The 20,920-nt window shown below is 39.8% G+C and overlaps 3 protein-coding genes across 4 annotated transcripts; all 3 read right to left on the bottom strand.

Moving 5' to 3' along the window:
* Nucleotides 1-1,275: 1,275 nt before the first annotated feature.
* Nucleotides 1,276-4,217, bottom strand: LOC141394605 (methanethiol oxidase). Of its 2 annotated transcripts, XM_073969288.1 has the most exons (7): nucleotides 3,847-4,072; nucleotides 3,585-3,748; nucleotides 3,027-3,496; nucleotides 2,105-2,460; nucleotides 1,968-2,023; nucleotides 1,776-1,901; nucleotides 1,276-1,715 (listed from the first exon to the last, which is right to left on the bottom strand). In XM_073969288.1, the coding sequence occupies exons 1-7, from the start codon at nucleotides 3,857-3,859 to the stop codon at nucleotides 1,527-1,529; spliced, it is 1,374 nt and encodes a 457-aa protein (XP_073825389.1). In that variant the 5' UTR covers nucleotides 3,860-4,072; the 3' UTR covers nucleotides 1,276-1,526. The 2 variants fall into 2 exon arrangements, with proteins under 2 accessions (XP_073825389.1, XP_073825388.1); XM_073969287.1 differs by having other exon boundaries at nucleotides 1,968-2,460; nucleotides 3,847-4,217.
* A 9,770-nt stretch (nucleotides 4,218-13,987) lies between these two features.
* Nucleotides 13,988-15,895, bottom strand: LOC141393079 (uncharacterized). The gene is made up of 2 exons (XM_073966030.1): nucleotides 14,443-15,895; nucleotides 13,988-14,372 (listed from the first exon to the last, which is right to left on the bottom strand). Exons 1-2 carry the CDS (start codon nucleotides 15,574-15,576, stop codon nucleotides 14,364-14,366), a joined length of 1,143 nt encoding a protein of 380 aa, XP_073822131.1. The 5' UTR covers nucleotides 15,577-15,895; the 3' UTR covers nucleotides 13,988-14,363.
* A 1,432-nt stretch (nucleotides 15,896-17,327) lies between these two features.
* Patsas (palmitoyltransferase Patsas) lies at nucleotides 17,328-20,642 on the bottom strand. Its single transcript, XM_073969210.1, has 4 exons — nucleotides 20,158-20,642; nucleotides 19,005-20,086; nucleotides 18,054-18,545; nucleotides 17,328-17,979 (listed from the first exon to the last, which is right to left on the bottom strand). Exons 2-4 carry the CDS (start codon nucleotides 20,034-20,036, stop codon nucleotides 17,788-17,790), a joined length of 1,716 nt encoding a protein of 571 aa, XP_073825311.1. The 5' UTR covers nucleotides 20,037-20,086; nucleotides 20,158-20,642; the 3' UTR covers nucleotides 17,328-17,787.
* Nucleotides 20,643-20,920: the final 278 nt, after the last annotated feature.

Here is a 20,920-nt window from a genome sequence, read left to right as displayed (position 1 = left end):
GTTTTTAGTTGAAGTTTTCAAAAATTGTTAATTTCCTCCAAAAAATATTTATTATTTTCAATCATTGTTTTTTGATTACTTCGAAAATAAAAAAAATTCATCGGATTGAAAGGGTTTCATTTCCAAAATCAAAATAGTTTTGATTTCTATCCTGCAAAAAATATTCACATATACATTGACAAATGCTTCAAAATTTACTAATACTATTACAAATGCTGTCCTGCATGCCCACAGTGTATGGGCCGCATCCCAGCAAGCATTTTTTATCGCCCATTACCCGAAGCAGTCACTCCCAGGCGATATAAATACACATCCGCGATCTCGCATTCTAATTGAAGTGGGCACACCGTTCGGGAAGAAATGAACCACGTCCACGACACTACTTGTGAATGTCGCTTTCGAGACTTCCTAGAAGTACTTTTAGCGATAAAATTGGTTGTGACGAAAAAAAAACATTTTTTTCATTTTTCTTTTTATCTGTTGTTATTATTTTAATTTTTATCTTTTTACTATTCTAATTAATGTTCCAAATTACGTACGTTTTGAAAGAACTATCCTTAGATGAAATTGTCATCTTCATTAATTTATGTACTTTTAAAAATGTTATGTTGCCTGGCCTGAGAATCAAACCCATGACCTTAAGAATGCAAAGCGAACATGCTTACCACTGCACCATCGTACCTTATAAACACCAGATAGACTAAAGTCTTATATTAGTTTAAGGTTGTACACGCCTCAAATGAACGTAAACAATCGAAGTGTCTGCATTGACCAGAAAAAGTGTCTGCCCACGCGATAGTCGTAAGTAGTAGACATTGTTTGTGTAAACAATCAATAATAGAATTTCGATCTCCTTTTCTGGCACTAGGTAGTTATTCAAAAAGTTCAAAAAGGGACAGCAATGCATTTGTTATTGTAAAATGATAAAAGATCGCTATTTTATAGAAAAGAAGTTCAGAATGCGATTACTTATGATAGAGGAAGTGAGAAACTCACTCTTAAATGCTGGCTGGGATTAAAAATGCGTCAATGTATTTGTTTGACATGTTAACAAAGAAATGTCAAAAAAAGCGCCGGCGTCGTCAAAACGTCAAATTCAAAAATTGTTAACTTTAAAACCCAAAACTGAGCGTTGTTGTGTGCAACACAGAAATAGAACAAGAGAAATTTTCTGACGTCAATGCCAAACGCAAAATTTTACCCAAACGTTGGATGTGTTTACAGAACTGGTGAGTTTTTTTTTCTTGATTTTTAATCAGTGTTTGATTGAAGCGATTTCAACTTTTATTAAATTTATTAAGATAAGGTTAGGTTAAAGGAAGCGGAGCTGTCTTATTAGACAGCCTAGTATAGAGCTGAAAAAGAAATTATGGAAAATATACACAGAGTACCAGAATATGTATGTATGTATATAGAGGTTAGGGTTTAGATTTGCCAATGGAAGAGTATTTATAAAGATAAAAAAATGACTTTAAACAATTTCATCATTATTATAGGTTTCAAACCTAAATATATATGCATCTAATTTAATTAGCAAGCCAGATATCAGATGTACAATCACCGCCAGGATAACGCATTTCATGTGGCAAACTTGGTCCATAGGGTTCTTTACCGAAATCCACAAGGAAATTTTCATCTAACTTCATGCCACCATTTTCAACGTCAATATCAATTTTAACAATGTGACCACCTTTTTGGACCATTTTTGGATACATCTGTAATTAAAATTAAACGTTGCAATTATCTCCTCTCGTCTTTAAAAACAGGGCTCATACCATTTTATCCCATGATGAGAAGAGTGATGAAGAAACATATAAACGTTTGCCATCCAATGATAATTGCATCATTTGAGGACCACCTTCCAAACGGCGACCCTTTACAATGCATGGCTCAGGACGTTCCTGGAAGAACATAATTGATGTCAATAATAATGCTAAAAATGTAGTTATGAAATTCTTTAAAATTACCTTTAATTCTTTATCCTCAATCACCTCCACATCTTCCAAATCTTTACAAATTGCACCACCCAAAAATACTTGACCAACTAATTTTGGATTTTCTGGATCAGTAATATCGTATTGACGCAAATCACCATGACGCCATAAATTTATGTACAAATAACGATCATCTAGGGAGAGTATAATATCTGAGACCATGCCACCAATAGCTTGAGGTTCACTATCACCAAATTTCACCAATTTAGTTGGTACATCAATGACTTTTTTGCAATCAAATTCATCGCTATTTTCCTTCTTTTTGAAATAGAATACGTTTGCATTTAGACAACAACCGACAAAGCCTTCGGCACGTTTGGGATCATGCATAAAACGTATCTCAAGTGGTGTAAAGCCATCCATACCCAAATCAATAGTTTGATAGAGGGTACGGCTGGACCACTTGAAAAAGTTTATACGGCATCCGTATTGTGTTAGATCATTGAGATCTTCATCTTTCCAACCTCTGAAAAAATGTTAACTTTGTTATTAGGTCTAAAAATATTAATAATATTATTATTAAAAATTAAATTGAAAAATATTATTTTAAATAATGTAAAATATTCTTTAAATAACCCTATTATAGCTCTCAAATATTGTTTACTTTTCCATGTCTTTGGGCCTGAACGTCGCATTTGTAGTTATGTAAGACCTTGAAATGTTTTTTAATCCACATTTATGGTCCTGAGAATCCTGAAAGTCTTTGACAAAAAGTATTATTTTAATTTTTTTTTTTTGCTCTAAAATAATTCATTTTATAGCTCTCAAATTCCCTTTGGCCCTAGTAGTCTTTGTTATAGTCCAATTTTCCGTTTTCGAAAGATGTTCAAATTATTTATTTAAAACTCCACATCTAAGTCTCAGAAAATTTGTACAAGTTATTTTTAAAAATCAACATTTATTCCTCTGAAACTCCTTGAAAAATGGTCCTTAAAATGCTACATAAAAAGTCCACGTTTGGGCCAATGAAAGCCCTTGAAAATTTCTCCTTAAAATATCCTTTCCAAAATATTCTAAAAAATCACTTCTTACCTTCTGAATTTCTTTGGGGCACCCCATTCGGATGATACCATTACATCAAAATATGGCTGATACCAAAAATCATAGCCACAGTAGGGTTTCTTATCACCCTTTATCCATGTACCAACACAATTGAATTCCGAGTCGAACAATATAAAATCACATTTAGCATTACCCTCAGCATCACCCATAACCGAGATCATTATATTGCCATCTGCCAAACAATGAGTTGTATGGGGAGCAGTCACATTATGACTTTTCAAGACATCCCCATCGATTACTTTACAAATTTCTGGTTTTCTTGGATCCGTAGCAACATCCAAAACATAAATAAAATCTGAATTCACCGAGGGCAAAACAAGCCTGTCACGTTTGGGTATACGTTTGGCATTCTTATCAACATAGTAACAGCTGGAACAAGCATTCCAACCGGAATGGTGTAATTCGTTGCCGGTGCGATTGGTGAAAGTGCGATGGATAATCTATATTAAAGTGGACAAGCAAAAACAACAGATAAATACAATATAAAAACAATGAAAGGCAAAAAAAGTACAATCAAATAAAACATGCCTGACAATATGTGGGACTCTCGGGATCTACATCAACCGTTGAAAGATAGTCGCCATGAGGTTCATCCAAATTCGGTTGTATCGTTACCGTGTACAATACTTTCTCTCGGGGACCATTTTTCATGGCATCAATAGGCGTTGGATAGCCGGGTCCATGGCAACATTCTAGAAAATATAAACCACTTGAATATTTACTGCGCAAAATGATCTCTTTAATGGTGGAACGTGTTAAAAATATAAATTCATTGTACTTTCGATCTTACTTTGGTCACTCATTTTGCTTTTTCTGTCCACAAACTTTGCGACGAACTTCTGAAAGCGTAATTTCTTCTTCTCCAATCAAAATAGAACTGAACTCAAGATTCGCCAACAAGAACCAATTCATATTTCAGGTGTTATCTGCATTCATTCTCCGTATCCATACACGTACCATACCAAAGAGAACCTCCCAAACACAGATAAGAAAGAGTTCAAGCACTTGTATTAAAAAAAAAGAGAACAACAAAATGATCGAATTGTTTATGACCACAAGTGCACGGGCATTGTTGATAAACAAATACAGACGACACCGGTTTAATATGGTAGATAAGTAAAGTAATTCATTGGAACTATGGCTCTATAGAATAATCTCGCTTGTGTTCAGCAAAAAGTAGACATCATATCATTAGAAAACTCATTAATGTTATTGATTTAAAACGAGAATGTGTTATCTGCCAATATTTGGGCTGTTGTTGTTGCAAGAGTTACTTTGGGTATTTGGGTTATTAGCAGCAGTTAAATACATTCATTAGAACCCGTTTCTGGACAAAATAGACAAAAGGGAATACAGTAGTTTTGAATAAATAAAGTGTTAAATGCTGATACACTCGAAACATTCATGTTCGTTATTACAAGTTACTTTTTGTTATTTATTGGTCTGTTCCAGAAACTGCAAGAAGCTACTATTTTTTACTACGATAACATTTTTTCCTGTATGTTATCGAAAAAATAGTACAAATTAGTAGATTCTTGCAGTAATGGAACAGACCAATTATTAATCCCAAGGCAGCGGGTTCTTTCGTACCGGATTGACCCGGAACAACACAAAACCAATGTTCCGGCCAGCGGCTGCCTCAGTGTGTACATGTTCGTATTTGTTTCGTTTTTCTGTATTGGGAGCAGCATATCCCGGAATGCCTGCTCCGAATTCTATTGGTCCGAGCCGGGACGGAGGAAAACCCAGGACCAATATATCTGTGCTCAATTTGTCACATCCGCATCTTCACCCACATCCAACCTTCGGTGAGATGCAATAGATGTCAGGAGTGGGTGCATCTAAGGGGTTGCTCTGGACTCGTCCACGTGAGGGACTACGACAGGGACTATGTTGCTGCATGCTGTGTGAACACAGTCCCCAGTGAGTCGTCGTCGGATTACGAGACTCCCTCGTCGTCGGATTACGAAACTCCCCCGCAGTCCCCTCGACAACAACCGCACACGCAGCCTTTAGCACCAGCCGTTGTTGTCCCAATCCCCGAAAATGCAGCCTTTTTGCAATTGAATTGCAATGGACTCCGAGGTAAGATCGAGGAGATAGTAGATTTTATGAGTCGGAAGAACATCAAGGTCGCGGCGGTGCAGGAAACCAAGCTGAACAACAACCACAGCCAAAGATCCTTGGGGTAGTTTTCGACAATCTTCTCCACTTCTCTTCGCACGCCACCTACATCAACCAGAAAGTGAAATCCAGGAATAAAGTCCTTAAAGCTTTAGCTGGCACCTGCTGGGGCAGAGATAAGGAGACATTGATAACGACCTATAAGGCCATCGGTCGGTCTGTCTTCAATTATGCTGCCCCGGTTTGGACTTCCTTCCTGAGTGACACCCAATGGAGAATCCTGCAGAGGACGCAAAATAATGCTCTCCGAATTGCTACGGGTTGCGTCCAGATGTCACAGGTGGATCATCTTCATGAGGAGACCAGGATGCTGTCAGTCAGGCAACATAATGTGCTGCTGACTAGACAGTTCCTGCTGGCTAGTCATCAGCCGAGTCACCCTAACCATCACGTAGTGATGGAAGATCCACCACCTAGACGCATCCGTAAGGACTTCAGGTGTTACCGTGATGACATCCAAGACGTCATTCCATCGGACGTCAACCGATTGTCTTACACGGACTCCCTGAACATTGTGCACCAACGGGCGGTCTCCGAAGCCATAAGTGTGTACAAAAACAATAAAGTCCTAAATCAACATCCTCCAGCAATTTCGGATAGTGAGAGGCTTCTTCCAAGGCAAACTCGTTCCATACTGGCACAACTTAGGTCTGGTTACAGTAGCATTCTCAATTCCTACAGAGAACGCATTGTTCCCGGTACCATAAACAGGTGCCCCTCCTGCCATCAAAGCCCTCACGATACTTCACATCTATTCAACTGTGCGTCCGCCCCCACAAATCTAACCCCTGTTGATTTGTGGTCACATCCAATTGAAGTAGCACAATTCCTTCAAATCCTGTTCACACAACTAATTAATAATATATTCCATTTTCTTTTCTTGTTCCATTCTTCCTTTATAATTTTCAGGAAAGAGCTTCCGAATACAACCGAACTGTTACAACAACAACAACCACAGCTTAGAGCATTGTGATGGTTACAATGTTCTGAGGAAAGATCGCACCAGAAGTGGAGGTGGGGGATTGGCTTTCCTATTGCACCAGTCTGTCCAATACAGACCTATCTCCTTGCAAGGTCATAATCGTCTGGTCCTGGGGGATTTTAATGCGCATCATGAGATGTGGCATTCGGCCCTCGGAAACGACCAGAGAGGTACAGCGCTGGCTGAGCAGATTGATAGCTCTACGTTTTGCACGGTCAATGAGGACGCCCCTACCAGAATTAGAGGAGAGTGTCACAGTTCGCCTGACATAACCATCGTGTCACCTGGTCTGACAAATGACGTTACCTGGCAACCCGTCATTTCCCTTGGATCAGACCATCTCCCCATAATCGTCTCCATTAGCAGACCACCCGACTTCATCACCTCTGAACGCCGCACGTTCGTCAATCATAAAAAAGCTGATTGGCCGAGTTTCAGAGAGTTCACCAATCACCGCTTCAGAGAATTGCCTAATCCTTCTGATGTTCGGGTAGCGGAAAGGACGTTCCGGGACATCATCACTGCTGCAGCCGCTCGCCATATCCCTGCTGGTCGAATACCCGAAGTAAGACCAAATTTCCCAGCAGAGGCGACGGGATTAGCAAATGAGCGTGATGAGCTTCGTCGTATCAACCCCAATGACCCCAGAGTCAGGGAGTTGACACTGGAAGTTAACAGGCTGGTCGGCGAGCATAAGCGGAACAAATGGTTAAATCATCTGAAGAGCTGCAACATTGGAGCCGGTATAGGTGAATTGTGGGCAACGGTTAAGTCACTCTCGAACCCTGGAAGAAGATAGGACCTCAGTCACGTTTGGCGACGTTACGTTGACTGACCCGAAGAGGTGCGCAAGTAATTTCAATCGACAGTTTGTCGAGCATCCCGAGAGTGACAGGGCGAAGAGAAGAGTATTACGTCGCATCAGATCTCTTCCTGCCGAGGATGAACCACCACAATTTACAAAGGATGATGTTGCCAATGCCATCAGGAACGCTAAATCATCCAAAGCGTTGGGCCCTGATGGAATCTCCATGGTAATGTTAAAGCAGCTGGATGAGCCGGGAGTCGAGTATCTCACCAAAGTCTTCAACTTGTCGCTAGCCACCCTCGTTGTTCCCGAAGTCTGGAAAATGGGCAGGGTGGTCCCACTACGGAAGCCAGGCAAGGATGCCAGCAAAAGTGAATCGTACAGACCGATTTCGCTTTTGTCGCCCGTAGCAAAGACACTTGAGGTCTTGCTCCTCCCCAGTATCAGAAATAGCTATCAAGTTGCCGATCATCAACATGGATTCCGTAAGCAGCACAGCACGACAACAGCGCTGCACGCCATTACCACATATATCTGTAAAGGACTCAACCAGAGACGGCCGTGCAATAGAACAGTGATGGTGGCGCTTGACTTATCAAAAGCCTTTGATACAGTCAGGCACTCCACGCTGTTTGAGGACATAGAGCAGACAACCCTCCGGCCAAGCTTGAAACGTTGGATAGTCAACTATATGTGTGGACGCCAGTCGTACGTGGAATTCAGGAATAAGAAGTTCAAAACCCGTAGAGTGAAACAGGGAGTTCCCCAAGGTGGGGTGATATCTCCGGAACTGTTTAACCTATACCTCTCCTGTATTCCACCCCCTCCAGACGGCATTGAGATCGTGACGTATGCGGATGATTGCACGATCCTGGCATCGGGTACCTATCCTGATGACATCTGTGAGAGACTGAACAACTATTTAACCAATCTTACCACCTTTTTCCATTCGAGGAATATGCAGATTTCCCCCACAAAATCAACAGCCACTCTGTTCACCACATGGACAGCGCAGTTTGGACGTGAGTTGAATGTCGTGGTCGACGGTAGCAGAATTCCGACCACAAACTGCCCTAAAATTTTAGGGGTCACATTCGACACTACATTCACGTCGTGCGCACACGCCACAGCTATCTGCGACAAGTTGAAAAGTAGGAACAAGGTCCTCAAGTCCCTGGCCGGCAGCACTTGGGGTGCAGATAAAGAAACCTTGTTGGCCACGTATAACGCGATAGGTCGGTCTGTGGTAAGCTATGCGGCTCCAGTCTGGTCCCCGAGATTGTGTGATTCGAACTGGAAAAAGATTCAAACTTGCCAGAATGCCGCCCTGAGAACAGCGACAGGGTGCCTCCTCAAATCTTCAGTGGACCATCTACATGAGGAGGCAAAAATTCTTCCTGTAAAGCAACACAATGAGATGCTTTCGTTGCAGTACCTGCTTGGATGTTATCGTGTGAGCCATCCCAATCACCATCTTGTGGGTAGTCCCGGCCCATTCAGGGAGATCAGGAAGGATATCCATGCTCTAGAGGGAGAGGTCCAACGATACAGAAGAGAACCTCTAGATCAACAAGCATATCAAGCAGGATTGAATAGCATTCACACGGACGCAGTTGCCAAGGCCTTAAGCAATTATAGTGTGAATAAAGTACATCCTCCATCTATCGCAGCTGAGGAGCGTCAGCTGCCACGACAAACCAGAGTAGTTTTGGCTCAACTACGCTCGGGATATTGCAGTCGCCTAAATTCGTATTGGGCGGAAATCGATCGCGCCGTGCAAGACATATGCCCAGCATGCGGCATGGGCCCGCACGACACACAACACCTTTTTAGCTGCCCCGCCAAACCTACCCATCTAACTCCAGTGGATCTGTGGCTACATCCCACCGAAGCAGCCACTTTTCTGGAACTAGAGATAGACCCAGAGCCAGATTGAACAGAGGAACGAACTAATAAACATAACAAAAACACTGTTACAACAACAACCAATTATTTCTAGAAATGTTTACTATTTTTTTCGATATCATAAAGGAAAAAATTGTTATTGTAGTAAAAATTTGTAGATTCTTGCAGGTTCTGCACAGACATTTGATTTGACAATTTTAAATTAATTCCAGCCATCGGGCCAAATATAATAGAATTAAATAATACAACTTTTATGAATGTAAACACTACTCTAAAAGCTATTGCTCTGTTCCAGAACCTTCAAGAATCTACTAATTTTTACTACGATAACAATTGCTTTGTTCCAGAACCTGCAAGAAGCTACTATTTTTTACTACGATAGCATTTTTCCCTTTATGTTATCGGAAAAAATAGTAAAAATTAGTAGATTCTTGCAGTTCTGGAACAGAACAAATATCAAAAGGGCATAATTATAAAATAGTAGTGAGCGCATTTTTTTTTTCCTAATTAATATACAAAATAATTTTATGTTTGTTTTGTTATTGTTGAAGATTCGATCAATGATTGCTTTAAGTCTGGAGTAATTTTTACAAAACGCACGCTACCAACATCATGATTTCGTCCCGGCGAAGGGAATTATCAATTCGCTTTTCAGTTTCTGAAAACCACCAGAACAAAATATTTGCAAGCTACAACACGATTCAACTAAGACCTCGCCGAGTTCTATAAGTTGAAAAACATCAACACAGTTATCTGTGAGTGAGTTGTTGGAATTAGGTCTGTTCGATATCTTCGCAAGTAAAAAATACTTGTAAGTTCTTGCAAGTACTTGTAACTTCTTCTCATTTCTCGTTTACTGAACAAGTTTGTTATCGAACAGCATTTTGTAAAAGTTTGTACAAATTTGTACAAACTTTTGGGTTATCGAACATGCCTATTTATTTAAAGTTCCATCGCTGTTTGAAATCATGATATTGGTAGCGATCAGTAAATTTTGCATGGCGTTTTGTAAACATTACTCTCTATAATAGAGAGTATTAATGAAGTTAAGGCAGTCGGGGAATACTCCAGACTTTTTTACCTGAACAACTGGGTAGCTACATAATATTTTTCAACACCCAGTACTAAATTTAGTCATATTCTACTCATTTAGATTCCCCATACTACAGAACCATATTCTAGTATGGGTCTAACAAGTGACACAAACAATTGCTTGGTGATATAAGGATCACCGTTTGTCCACCGTTTGATGAAAACCTTCGATATTTGCATGATAATGAAAGTTGACCCCGATTGGGCTTTAAATCAGTAGTGTGATTCTCTAATTTTTTAGTTACCTACAAAAGTAGGTACATTTAAACGATATAATTCGGTAAGTTTGCGACCAATAAAAAGTAGTAAAGTTTTACCGATAGGAACAGTGTTGTCACCTTTTATTTGAGCTTTCATTTATAATCTTGCGTTATCAATTTTACAGAGAGATCCATCATTTCATTTCAGCCAATTTACAAAAGGGAAATTTAACAAGTGTTCAACACAAAACGTTAGAGTATTTTTATTACACTAGTTTTGTTCTAGAATTAAAAAAGCAAACATTGAAGTAACAGAGAAATAGGTAGAAGAGAGCTTAAAAGCCTCTTAAGTCAAACTTCAAACAGCCCAAAATGTTTTCATTATACCCTCAGCCTTTAGACTTAAGAGGTTATATACACTTTGATACGATTGAAGCAGTCTTCTTCGTTCGCCGGTTACACAAGTAATGGCTTGTATCTTTATTTCATTCTTTTTTATCTATCCTAGTATACATGATTTTACAAATACATGGTTGTATTTTTATCGTACTAAGTTTTATCGATATTTGTTTAATTTATAATGGGTGTGTTCGTTGATATTTCTACTACAGCTCGGCCAACCTGATAAGAGTGACCGCCCCGGTCACATAGGGGTTAATTTAAACATACTGAATATAGTGTACTTAATCTATATGACTACATACTTATCCTACTTAGTCTACTACTATGTGCAATCAATCTACTATTACATATACTACTGGGCAGAGCAGCCCTGGGTTCCACTAATGGGATCACCGGTCTTCCATAGTCTCATGTTGCAGGCCTCTATCACTCCATCATAAGGGATCTGAGTGATCTGGCAGTTTTCAATATCGCCGACGACATACCGATCATTTGGTAGCACCTTGCGTACAACGTAAGGTCCCTTGAATTTCGGGATCAACTTTTTGTTAACCCCTACTGTGGTGTCGACGTTCTTGATAACCACGAAGTCACCTTTTTTGAACGTGTTTACCTTACACCCCTTTTCTATAGCCCTCTGCTCATTATACTTTTGCGCCCTCGCAATAGCCGCCTCCGCTTTATCTCTAATTTCCTTAATGCCCTCCCCCCCGGGGTGCAAAAAGTTCTCCTCAAGGTATTCTGACAGTTTATCTATTATTTCCCCTCTTTGATTAACTCCGAATAAAACTCTACTTGGAGTATCGCCAATGGACCTATTTACTGTATTGTTAAAAGCAAACTCTATTCTACTCAGTTGCTTCACCCAATCAGAGTGTGCTACTGGCTCACTAAGCTTAGCCAGCATTCCTACAAGTGTTCTATTTACTCGTTCAACCTGACCATTTGCCTGAGGTGAGTGCACCGCCACCTTTACGTGGTCTATATTTTTCTCTTTCAAAAATTCCTCGAACTCTTTTGATGTAAAACAACTCCCCCTATCTGTTATGCATCTAACTGGTCTGCTATAGTAATCAAAATACTTCAATAGTGCCGCCTTTACTTCTTTGGTACTCGTTGTGAGAACCGGGTATAATCTGACAAATTTGGTAAATGCGTCGATAACCACTAATATGTGTTTTCTTTTTGACTGTAGTGCTGGTAATGGGCCCAAATGATCTAGATGGACTGTGTGAAAAGGTCTAGGTTTTTTCGGGATACTGTGCAGTGCCCTCGCATTAGGTCTATGGGGGGCAGAATACATCAGAATACTATCCTGGATAGTGCATCAACATGCCCCATTTTCGCTCCGGACCTGTGCACAATACTGTAATTATAGTTTTCTAATTCTAATGCCCATCTTGCTATTCGGGTATTAATGTTTCTCTTGGCCAGTGTCAACGTCAATGAATTACAATCAGTCACAATTTTAAACTGTATCCCTTCCAAGTACGCTCTAAATCTCCGCAGGGAATAAATTATAGCCAAAGTCTCCAATTCAAAACTGTGATAACGTGTTTCGGCGTTTGTTGTCCTTTTCGAAAAATAAGCTACAGGATGAAAAGCACCATCGTCCTGTTTTTGCATTAAAACAGATCCGAATCCTACCGCGCTGGCATCACAGTGTAGCTCTGTTTCTCTCTTAGGGTTATATATGGCCAGTATCGGGCCCGATGTCAGGCGTTGCTTAAGGATTTCGAAGGCCTCTTTACAGCTGTCCGTAATTATGTATTTAACTCCTTCTTTTGTTAATTCGTATAATGGCTTCGCTATAAGAGAAAATCCCTTCACAAATTTTCTGAAATATGAGCAGAGTCCTAAAAATGACTGCAACTCTCTAACAATTTTAGGCATTGGATACTTTCTGATTGCTTCCACATGTCCTTCTGACGGCTCTATACCTTTTCTAGAAACTTTATAACCTAGATATTCGATCTCGGTGTATGCGAATTTACATTTTTGCATCTTAAGCTCCAGTCCATATTTGGCTAATCGATTCATCACTCTTTCTAGTAAGTTGACGTGTTCTTCCAGTGTCCGAGGCTATCACAATATCGTCCATGTATATTACTATTTCATTTTTTTCTAAGAAGTCCTGGAAGATTCCCGCGATAAAGCGTTGAAATACCGCAGGCCCATTCTTTAGTCCAAATGGTAGCCTTAGAAACTCGTATTGACCGTTTGGTACTACGAAAGATGTGTATTTTACCGAGTCCTCTTCTAACCTCACGTGGTAAAAACCCGACTTCAAGTCCATTATAGTAAACCACGACTTCCCTTCTAGGTACTCCAGACAGTCCTCAATCAATGGGAGGGGGTAATTATCCCTTACAATAATCTTATTGAGGGACCTATAGTCCACACACATTCTAGTTTCTCCGCTTTTCTTCTTAGTGAGTACGATTGGCGACGCGTACGGCGAGTTACTGGGACGTATAATCCCTTTACTTAATAGGTCTGAGATAATCTTACTCACTACCTGCTTTTCCGCGAACGAAAGTCTCCTGGGTGAACTGTAGGTCGCATTCCCAGAGTTCACCAAGATCGACGCTTTAAATTCAAACGTTTTCGGTTCATCCTCCAGTTGTGCATAGTAATTTTCTCCGATTAGGTTGCGTATCTCTTGTCTTTTATACGTGTTCAACTGTGGATTGATGTCCCATTCTTCCTCGGCATACTCTTTGTGTACTCTACCTATTGCCTGCAGGTTGTTAAAATTCCCCCCCTTTTCCACCTCTTCAATAGCGCACACGTTTGGCTTAGTTCGTAATAGTTTGAAATCTATTTCCCTGTCATCCATTTCCTCTTTCATCCCTTTAGGATGTTCTATGGTCCGCAGTGGGTTAATGTCCATTACCCCTTTTATACCTTCAGGATGTTCAACGGTCCGCAGTGGGTTAATGTCAATTACCCTTTTTATACCTTCATGAAGATCTACGTTCCGCAGTGGGTTAATGTCCATTACCTCCTTTATACCTTCAGAATGTTCTACGGTCCGCAGTGGCTTAATGTCCATTACCTCCTTTATTCCTTCAGGATGTTCAACGGTCCGCAGTGGGTTAATGTCCATTACCCTTTTTATACCTTCATGAAGATCTACGTTCCGCAGTGGGTTAATGTCCATTACCTCCTTTATACCTTCAGAATGTTCTACGGTCCGCAGTGGGTTAATGTCCATTACCTCCTTTATTCCGTCAACGTTCCGCAGTGGGTTAATATTCCCTTTTCCTACTGTTTCCCCAAGACGCTTTACCACGTGTTGGGAATCAAACCCCCCTTCCTTTTTCCGTTGATTAACCCCAGCCAAAGCAATGCACAGTTTATTTTCTTTTTCATCGTTTATTTCTAACGGCCCTTTTTTGAATTCAGGTTTTGGGTCCGTATACAAAAATAAGTTTACAATATTTTTCCCGGATCTTTTCGAAAGTCCCTCTGGGTCCGGATTCTCATTCTTAACACATAAAATAATAGAAAATGACTTTAAGAAATCTCTACCGAGTATCAAAGTACACGGGGCACTACTAACTAAAACAAATAAATTCAGTTTTTCTTTTTTTCCTCCAAATTCTACAATTGCTGCTATTCGCCCACACACCTTTATCCTCTCTCCATTCAAACTTCTAAACTGCGAAATAGTTTCCTCCTCCAATCTAATCTTTGGGCACAGCGATCGAACCACAGCACAGCTAACAAAACTACAAGGGCTACCAGTATCAATTAAGAAATGAGACGAGAGTTAGACCCATATATTGTAGAACCCAGAACCACTCTTACCTTTGTATCCCAGTTCAATTCTCCTTCTTCTTCCGATAGGGCTGCAACCGCTCGGAGCGGGCAATGCATGCGCAAGTGGCCAGTTTGCCCACATTTGAAACAGGCTCCCATAGGCCGCATCTCCTTTCGGCAGCTAGTTGCATAGTGTCCGTATTGATGGCAATTAAAACATCGCACCTTTGCCACAGGTTGGTCTGCTGGAATGGTCTTGGCTTGACGCTGACTTCTCTCCAAAACCATTTTTTCATATTTCGGAATTAACTCCTTGAATTGTGCCAATGTTGTTACGCTAAAGAATATTGATGCGGCCACAGACTTATCTTGCATTCCGTCAACGATATATTCAACAAGTTCTCGTTCAACTATCGGGGCATCTTCTGACAGTTCCTTCATTACTAAAGTATATCGATGCAGGCTCTCGGTTGCCTTATTCCATTTGCGAGCGTCCAGTCTTTTTAACACCTCTCTTGTTCCGACAGGTTTTTGAAACTCGGCACGTAGTTCTATTTTTAGCTTTCCCCACGTATCGGATTTCGTGCTACGTAGGAACACGGCGGCGCTGCCTGCCATCATACGTCGGGCATAAATGAATTTTTCAGAGGGGCCACAGTTCATTACATCAGTCACTCTGTCAAATTCTGATATCCATTTTATAACCGGGTATTCGTCATCGCCCGTGAATTTTTGCAGTACTCCTTCCACATCAGCAAAAGTGGCCACGCACTTTTTCTGGCCTTTTTGCCCTTCTAACTCCATTATTTCTTTCTCTAGCTTTAGAATTCTCAATCTAGCCTGCAGCTGTCTTTCAATGGCTTCTGTTTCGTCCAACTCGGCTAGTTTTTCTTCTTTTGTATGTTCTGCTTGGGCGTGTTCAGCATGTTCATTTGTATCTGCCGTTTCGGCTCGTTCAGCCCGTACATTTTCTTTTGCATGTATATACACTTTTTCACTTTCGTTTGTTTGAGCCGTTGACGATGCTGGCAGCATCGCCGCTGCTTCTTGTTGTAGTGGTGGTGGTGACGCTGTTGCCCCCACCACTCCTCTCACCAATTCCCGTAGCTGCCCTATAGTTGCCGTTGGGGGAAAATCTATTCCAGCTTCTGTTAATTGATTCACCAGAGTATCACGTACCATTTTATTTTCATGTGTTCGCTATACCACCTTTAATAATTTTTCAGCTCAATTTTTTCCGTTTTTTGTTTTACTTCGCTGGGTATCAACTGCTTTATTTCTTTTTTCCTTTTATTTCTTCAGTTTTTTCCTCAGTTTTTTTTTTCAATTTAACATTCATTCACATAGACATATATTTTCCAATCTTCAGTTTTCTTTTTCTATTTCACGTTTCAATTACTTATACGATTTTCAGAACTTTTTCTTCTAGGTTGGCTTTTCCTTATTTCACAATTGTATTTGCGTAGTTATTGTCCACACCTGAAGCTGAAGCAGTCTTCTTCGTTCGCCGGTTACACAAGTAATGGCTTGTATCTTTATTTCATTCTTTTTTATCTATCCTAGTATACATGATTTTACAAATACATGGTTGTATTTTTATCGTATTAAGTGTTATCGAAATTTGTTTAATTTATAATGGGTGTGTTCGTTGATATTTCTACTACACGATCAAAATTGTACCTCATCGAAATGATGGCTTTAGACCCCATGTATGTTTGAAAAAATCTGTTTTGGACAAATTTGTGTTGATTTAGCCATGTTCGTCCGTCCGTCTGCCTGGTGCGCGCGATAACTCTCGAACGGATCAACTGATTTGTTTCAAATTTTGGGTATCGTAATATTTTGTGCAAACTTAGTTTATGTTTATGTTCGAAGATAGGCCATGTCGCTCTCTCCTTTCCCCACAAAAGTAAAAAAATTTACTTTAAAATGGTACGCCAGACAACTCTCGAAGGCAGTATCGATTTGGTCATAACATTGCATGTGTTGGTATTACGGCATACTCCTTCGTGTACCGATTGCGGATTTTTATCGGTGGCAAGTCCATACTTCCTGAGATAACGGCACGAAAACTCCAAAAAGCCTGCCGGCATGAAGTAAACTAAGTAGTCCAAACGTTGTACATCGGACCACTCTTTCGGGTACCTCCCACACAGAGTTTGGAAAGAGCGCAGTTCAAGGACTCGTCTGGGATCGTTTTTAAATTTCTGGCAACATGTTGTGTATGCGACCCTAGCTAAGACGGTACCTTTTTTCTGGGGCAAGTCCATACTTTCTGAGAAATTGGCCCAAAAACTTAAAAAGGCAGTAAAGTAAACACAATATTTCTGAAGTCTATAGGTCAGAAATATTGTGTTTACTCATTTTCTTTAGGTCCTAAGCTGAGGGTGGCTGATACTTTCTTACTTTTTAAATATCGGAGATATTAAATGGTCTGTTCCAGTACTGCAAGAATCTACTAATTTGCACTATTTTTTTCGATAACATAAAGGAAAACATTTTATCGTAGTTAAAAAAAGTAGCTTCTTGCAGGTTCTGGAACAGAGTATATAAGACACTAGGTTATGGTAATTGAATTAAAATTTTACAGTGATCGCCGCGTTAGATCTCTTTATAAGGCATTTGCCATGGTTGATGGCATTATGGATTGATTGATTGATTACATTATGGATTCACATTTCCTCATGTAAATTCAACCGACAGCTTATTGAGCATGTCGAGATGTCGAGGACCAGAAGGCATCTAAAGCGTTGAAATCTGACCCAAATGACAATGTTGACACAACATGAATCGGGAGTTGATGTCCATCCGTCTGGCTGTTGCACATGTGCAGCTAATATGGTACAAACGTTATCATTCATGAAATTCCAATTATCCCAGCCTAACCTAATGTAGGGACTTTCAATCATACAAAAAATTCATAGTTTCATCGATTTTATGTATTGATTTGTTTATATTATAATTTATTTAAAATTTTTAGAGAATGTATTTTACTTAGTGCCTCAATTTATATTTAATTATTTAACTATTGTTAAATATATTTATTATATTATAGTAGTTGTGCATTTGCTTCTGTTAAGTAGACATCATTTGGAACTCTGTGATAAGCTATGTATAGGTATTCACTTAAAATAACATTATTATGTATGTATGTGCTTTGTGTTTAGATAAAATACGGGCGTAAGTTATTGCAGAAATTTTATATAAAAAAAGTTATTCGATAAGAACCTTCTTCTTCCTTCATTATGTAAACAATTTCCGAATTTATTACCCCCTCCGTTTGCTTTCGACATACGATCGATGATTGGCTGCTGCAACAGGCCAATATTATCCTCGTGCAGGTGGTGGTTGTAATCGACGGCGACGCGCCTGCTGGCGATCCTAGGTTCTTAATCAAATGTTATCCTCCAAAAGCAAGTCATTGTCATCGTTGCGATCTGGCAAACATACAAAGAATTCCAATAGATTTAATATGGGTCCACGCGAGAAGGGATTCTGATAACGTCCACGTTTATCACGCAAATAAGGATAACGTTTGTAATTGAACATTTCATTGGTGGTGAGATTCATGCAGGCATGTAAGATCTGAAAAAATCAATAAAGGAACGAATAAGCCACATTAAATCTTCAAAAAAAAAAAATATATATAACATTCATACCGAAGTACAAGTCAAAATCCATCCCAAACCGCAAAAAACAACTGCCTCTATTAGACCCAAAACATACAGCAATGTAAATCCTTCAATCATGACACAATAACAAGCAAAATAGATGGTAAACGAACAGTTGACGGCCACCGACAAGACAAACAGGAAGAACCACATACGATTGCGCAAACCAACACAGTTGTAGATAAAGGGACAATGATGATCGAAATAAGAAACACAACGATTGCAAACACGACAATGTTTAGCCCTCAAAGGACGTAGACAACGACAGCTATGACAGAGTCGTGTTAAAATCACATTACGTTTCTTGAGCTTATCAAAATATGGTATCTGCTTAATTGCCCTATAATAGGCATCCGAACTTAAGGGAATATAGCCGGGATCACGACGATTTGCAATAATCCAACTAATCCACATAACAGCATTCCAATATATGAAGCAGTAATGGGAACGTCTTAATATGTTCCATGTAATGGGTATGGCCTGTGAAAAAAGGAAAAAGGAATCCGTAGAATTTATTACTTATAATTTGTTCAATTTCAGTTTATTTTCAATTTTTAACGCCCAGTCTTTCGATCTTAGGGCTGTATGCTACATTTTATGTTAAAATAACAATTGTATGACTTAAATATAGTAACTTAGAAATATTAAGGACGGGATTCTAAACTACTCCAAAGCAAACAAAACACTGTGCATAATTAAAAGTAAAAAGAAACTTTTTTAATTTAAAATGAATGAATCAAACCTACTCAAGGAAGGAGTGAGCGGAAGGGATATTAAACTACTACAAACAGAACTTACTATGTTTATGAATAGTGGTAAAAAAATTATAAATTAATAATAAAATAATAAAACACTGTAATACATAAATATTAAAAAACCTACATAATAAGAAACAAACTTTATCATTGAGTTTTTTTTTAATGTGTGTTCTGTACTTACCCTTATCATATACATGGGATATCCCCATAAAAGAACCGAGAACAAGAACAACAGCAGCGGCCCCTTAGAATCGCCTGCCCCTCCAAATAGCCAACCCCAAATTTCCGATATTGATGGTATCCAACGTGACTTCTTCTTCACTTCAGTATAGAGCAGTCGGACAATATCCTGATGCTGATGGGCTTGGGCCAACATCATTGGTGTTTTGCCATTTTTATCCCTTGGTTCCAAATCCATGTTGGATTTTTCACACAACAAACGTACACAAGACATATTTCCCGATAAACAAGCCAAATGCAATGGGGTGGAACCAAAGTTGTCAGTTTTTTGCAATTCCACTCCAGAATACATTAGCAAACGCATGAGATCTGCATGGCCTTTATAGGCAGCCCAATGCAAAGCTGTATCACCATTTATATCTGTCAAATGATTGAGGGCACCCATACCCAGTAGATATGCGGCAGTAGCTGTACGTCCATACATACAGGCCACATGTAATGGAGTTAGGCCTTTGAAATCTGCCGCATTTACATTTACGCCTGCCTGTAGCATTACCTGCACAACAGCTGCATGACCTTTGCGACACGCCCAATGTATTGGACGCGGTCCTTGGGTTCCCAAACACGGTAGATCGATGGGTGCCAATCTTTCGATTAAGTAACGCATCATTTCAACATTGCCATTCAAGGCTACCCAATGAGCAGGTGTGTAACCGTGACGATCACGTGCCGACAAGCATTCTATGCCAAATTTTTCCGTTAGCTTTTCAACATCACTAACTTCTCCATTTTTAATGATATCGAATATATCATCCAAATGGGCCACAGAACCATCAACTCCTTCAAAAATCAAAAGATTTTCATCCACTGCACCATCATCGCGTCCACCTTGGCCAACACCTCCCCCGGAACCATTGGGGTCACCTACAGCACCATCTACTCCTCCGCCAGCGCCCACTTCCACTACACGTGGTGTATGGGGTCGACGTGGATCAACTTCGTGGTCAGTGTGTGCCCCATCTTCCTCAACCATGTTGCAGCTATCATAGGTCAGGGGCAGGGCCCACACACTACGGGCTGTGCCTATAACATAAATGATTTCATTGAATTTATTTTATGACAACCACCTATACTATACTTGCTATACTACATACCTGCCCCACTTGGATGAACTTTACTGTTTTGCGTCCTGATGCCGTCCGTTGAAGCCACGTTAAAGAAATCGTTACGCTCCACAACGACGTTGGACGCCGCCGTTAATAACGTCGTTGATGATGTCGTCGAGACCGCTGCTGGTGATATTGCTCCTCCTACTTGGTTGCTGTGGAGTAGCAGCAACGGATTTTCAAGTAAGTGTGAAATTTTGTAGGCTTTTTTCTCGCACACCTTTTTAAAATTCCTCTAACAACACACTTTTCACAGTGTCGACTTCCTTCGTTCTACTCCAAATAAAATGGACTTGATTCCAATAATGTTAAATATATTTTCTTCAATTTTATTAACTAGTCGACGCAAAAGAAGGCCAGTGAAAAAAATTATGTCAGCTTTCTTCTATAAAAATCGATATCCTTCTCGAAGAGAGAATTCGTAAGGCAAATTAACGGTTTGTTTACATCATAAAAACTCTCTCTGCGCATACAGTTCGCCTAAAAGTATGCCACATCAAACCATATGTCAACTATTCATGTGAATGGTCATTGTTTATGATGCGAAATTCCGTCAATAGATGGCGCATTGTAAAACTACTGAACACATCCCCCTCGGATTCGTATGATTTACTAATACTAAGTCTGTCTGGTTACTTTCCCAGCAAGAATTTTCCAGCAAGAACTTTCTCAGAGAGTAAGGGGTTTTTATTCTCTTTTGCTAGAAAATTGTAAAAAGTAAACAGACATTTTCCCAGCAAAAACCAGCAAG

The sequence above is a fragment of the Musca autumnalis genome, unplaced genomic scaffold, assembly GCF_047663935.1.
Source record: "Musca autumnalis isolate F117 unplaced genomic scaffold, ASM4766393v1 scaffold_2, whole genome shotgun sequence".
Taxonomy (NCBI): Eukaryota; Metazoa; Arthropoda; class Insecta; order Diptera; family Muscidae; genus Musca; species Musca autumnalis.
This window is presented reverse-complemented; position numbering and strand designations above follow the sequence as displayed.

Excerpts from the sequence above, each read along its gene's own strand:
- LOC141394605 (XM_073969287.1), bottom strand. Across the intron at positions 1,902-1,967 it reads TTGAGGATAAAGAATTAAAG|GAACGTCCTGAGCCATGCAT; the intron begins GTAATTTTAAAG and ends ATGTTCTTCCAG. Across the intron at positions 1,716-1,775 it reads TCTCATCATGGGATAAAATG|ATGTATCCAAAAATGGTCCA; the intron begins GTATGAGCCCTG and ends TTTTAATTACAG.
- LOC141393079 (XM_073966030.1), bottom strand. The coding sequence starts at position 15,576 with ATGGTACGTGATACTCTGGTGAATCAATTAACAGAAGCTGGAATAGAT.
- Patsas (XM_073969210.1), bottom strand. The coding sequence starts at position 20,036 with ATGGTTGAGGAAGATGGGGCACACACTGACCACGAAGTTGATCCACGT. Across the intron at positions 18,546-19,004 it reads ATCCCATGTATATGATAAGG|GCCATACCCATTACATGGAA; the intron begins GTAAGTACAGAA and ends CTTTTTTCACAG. Across the intron at positions 17,980-18,053 it reads GGATTTTGACTTGTACTTCG|ATCTTACATGCCTGCATGAA; the intron begins GTATGAATGTTA and ends TGATTTTTTCAG.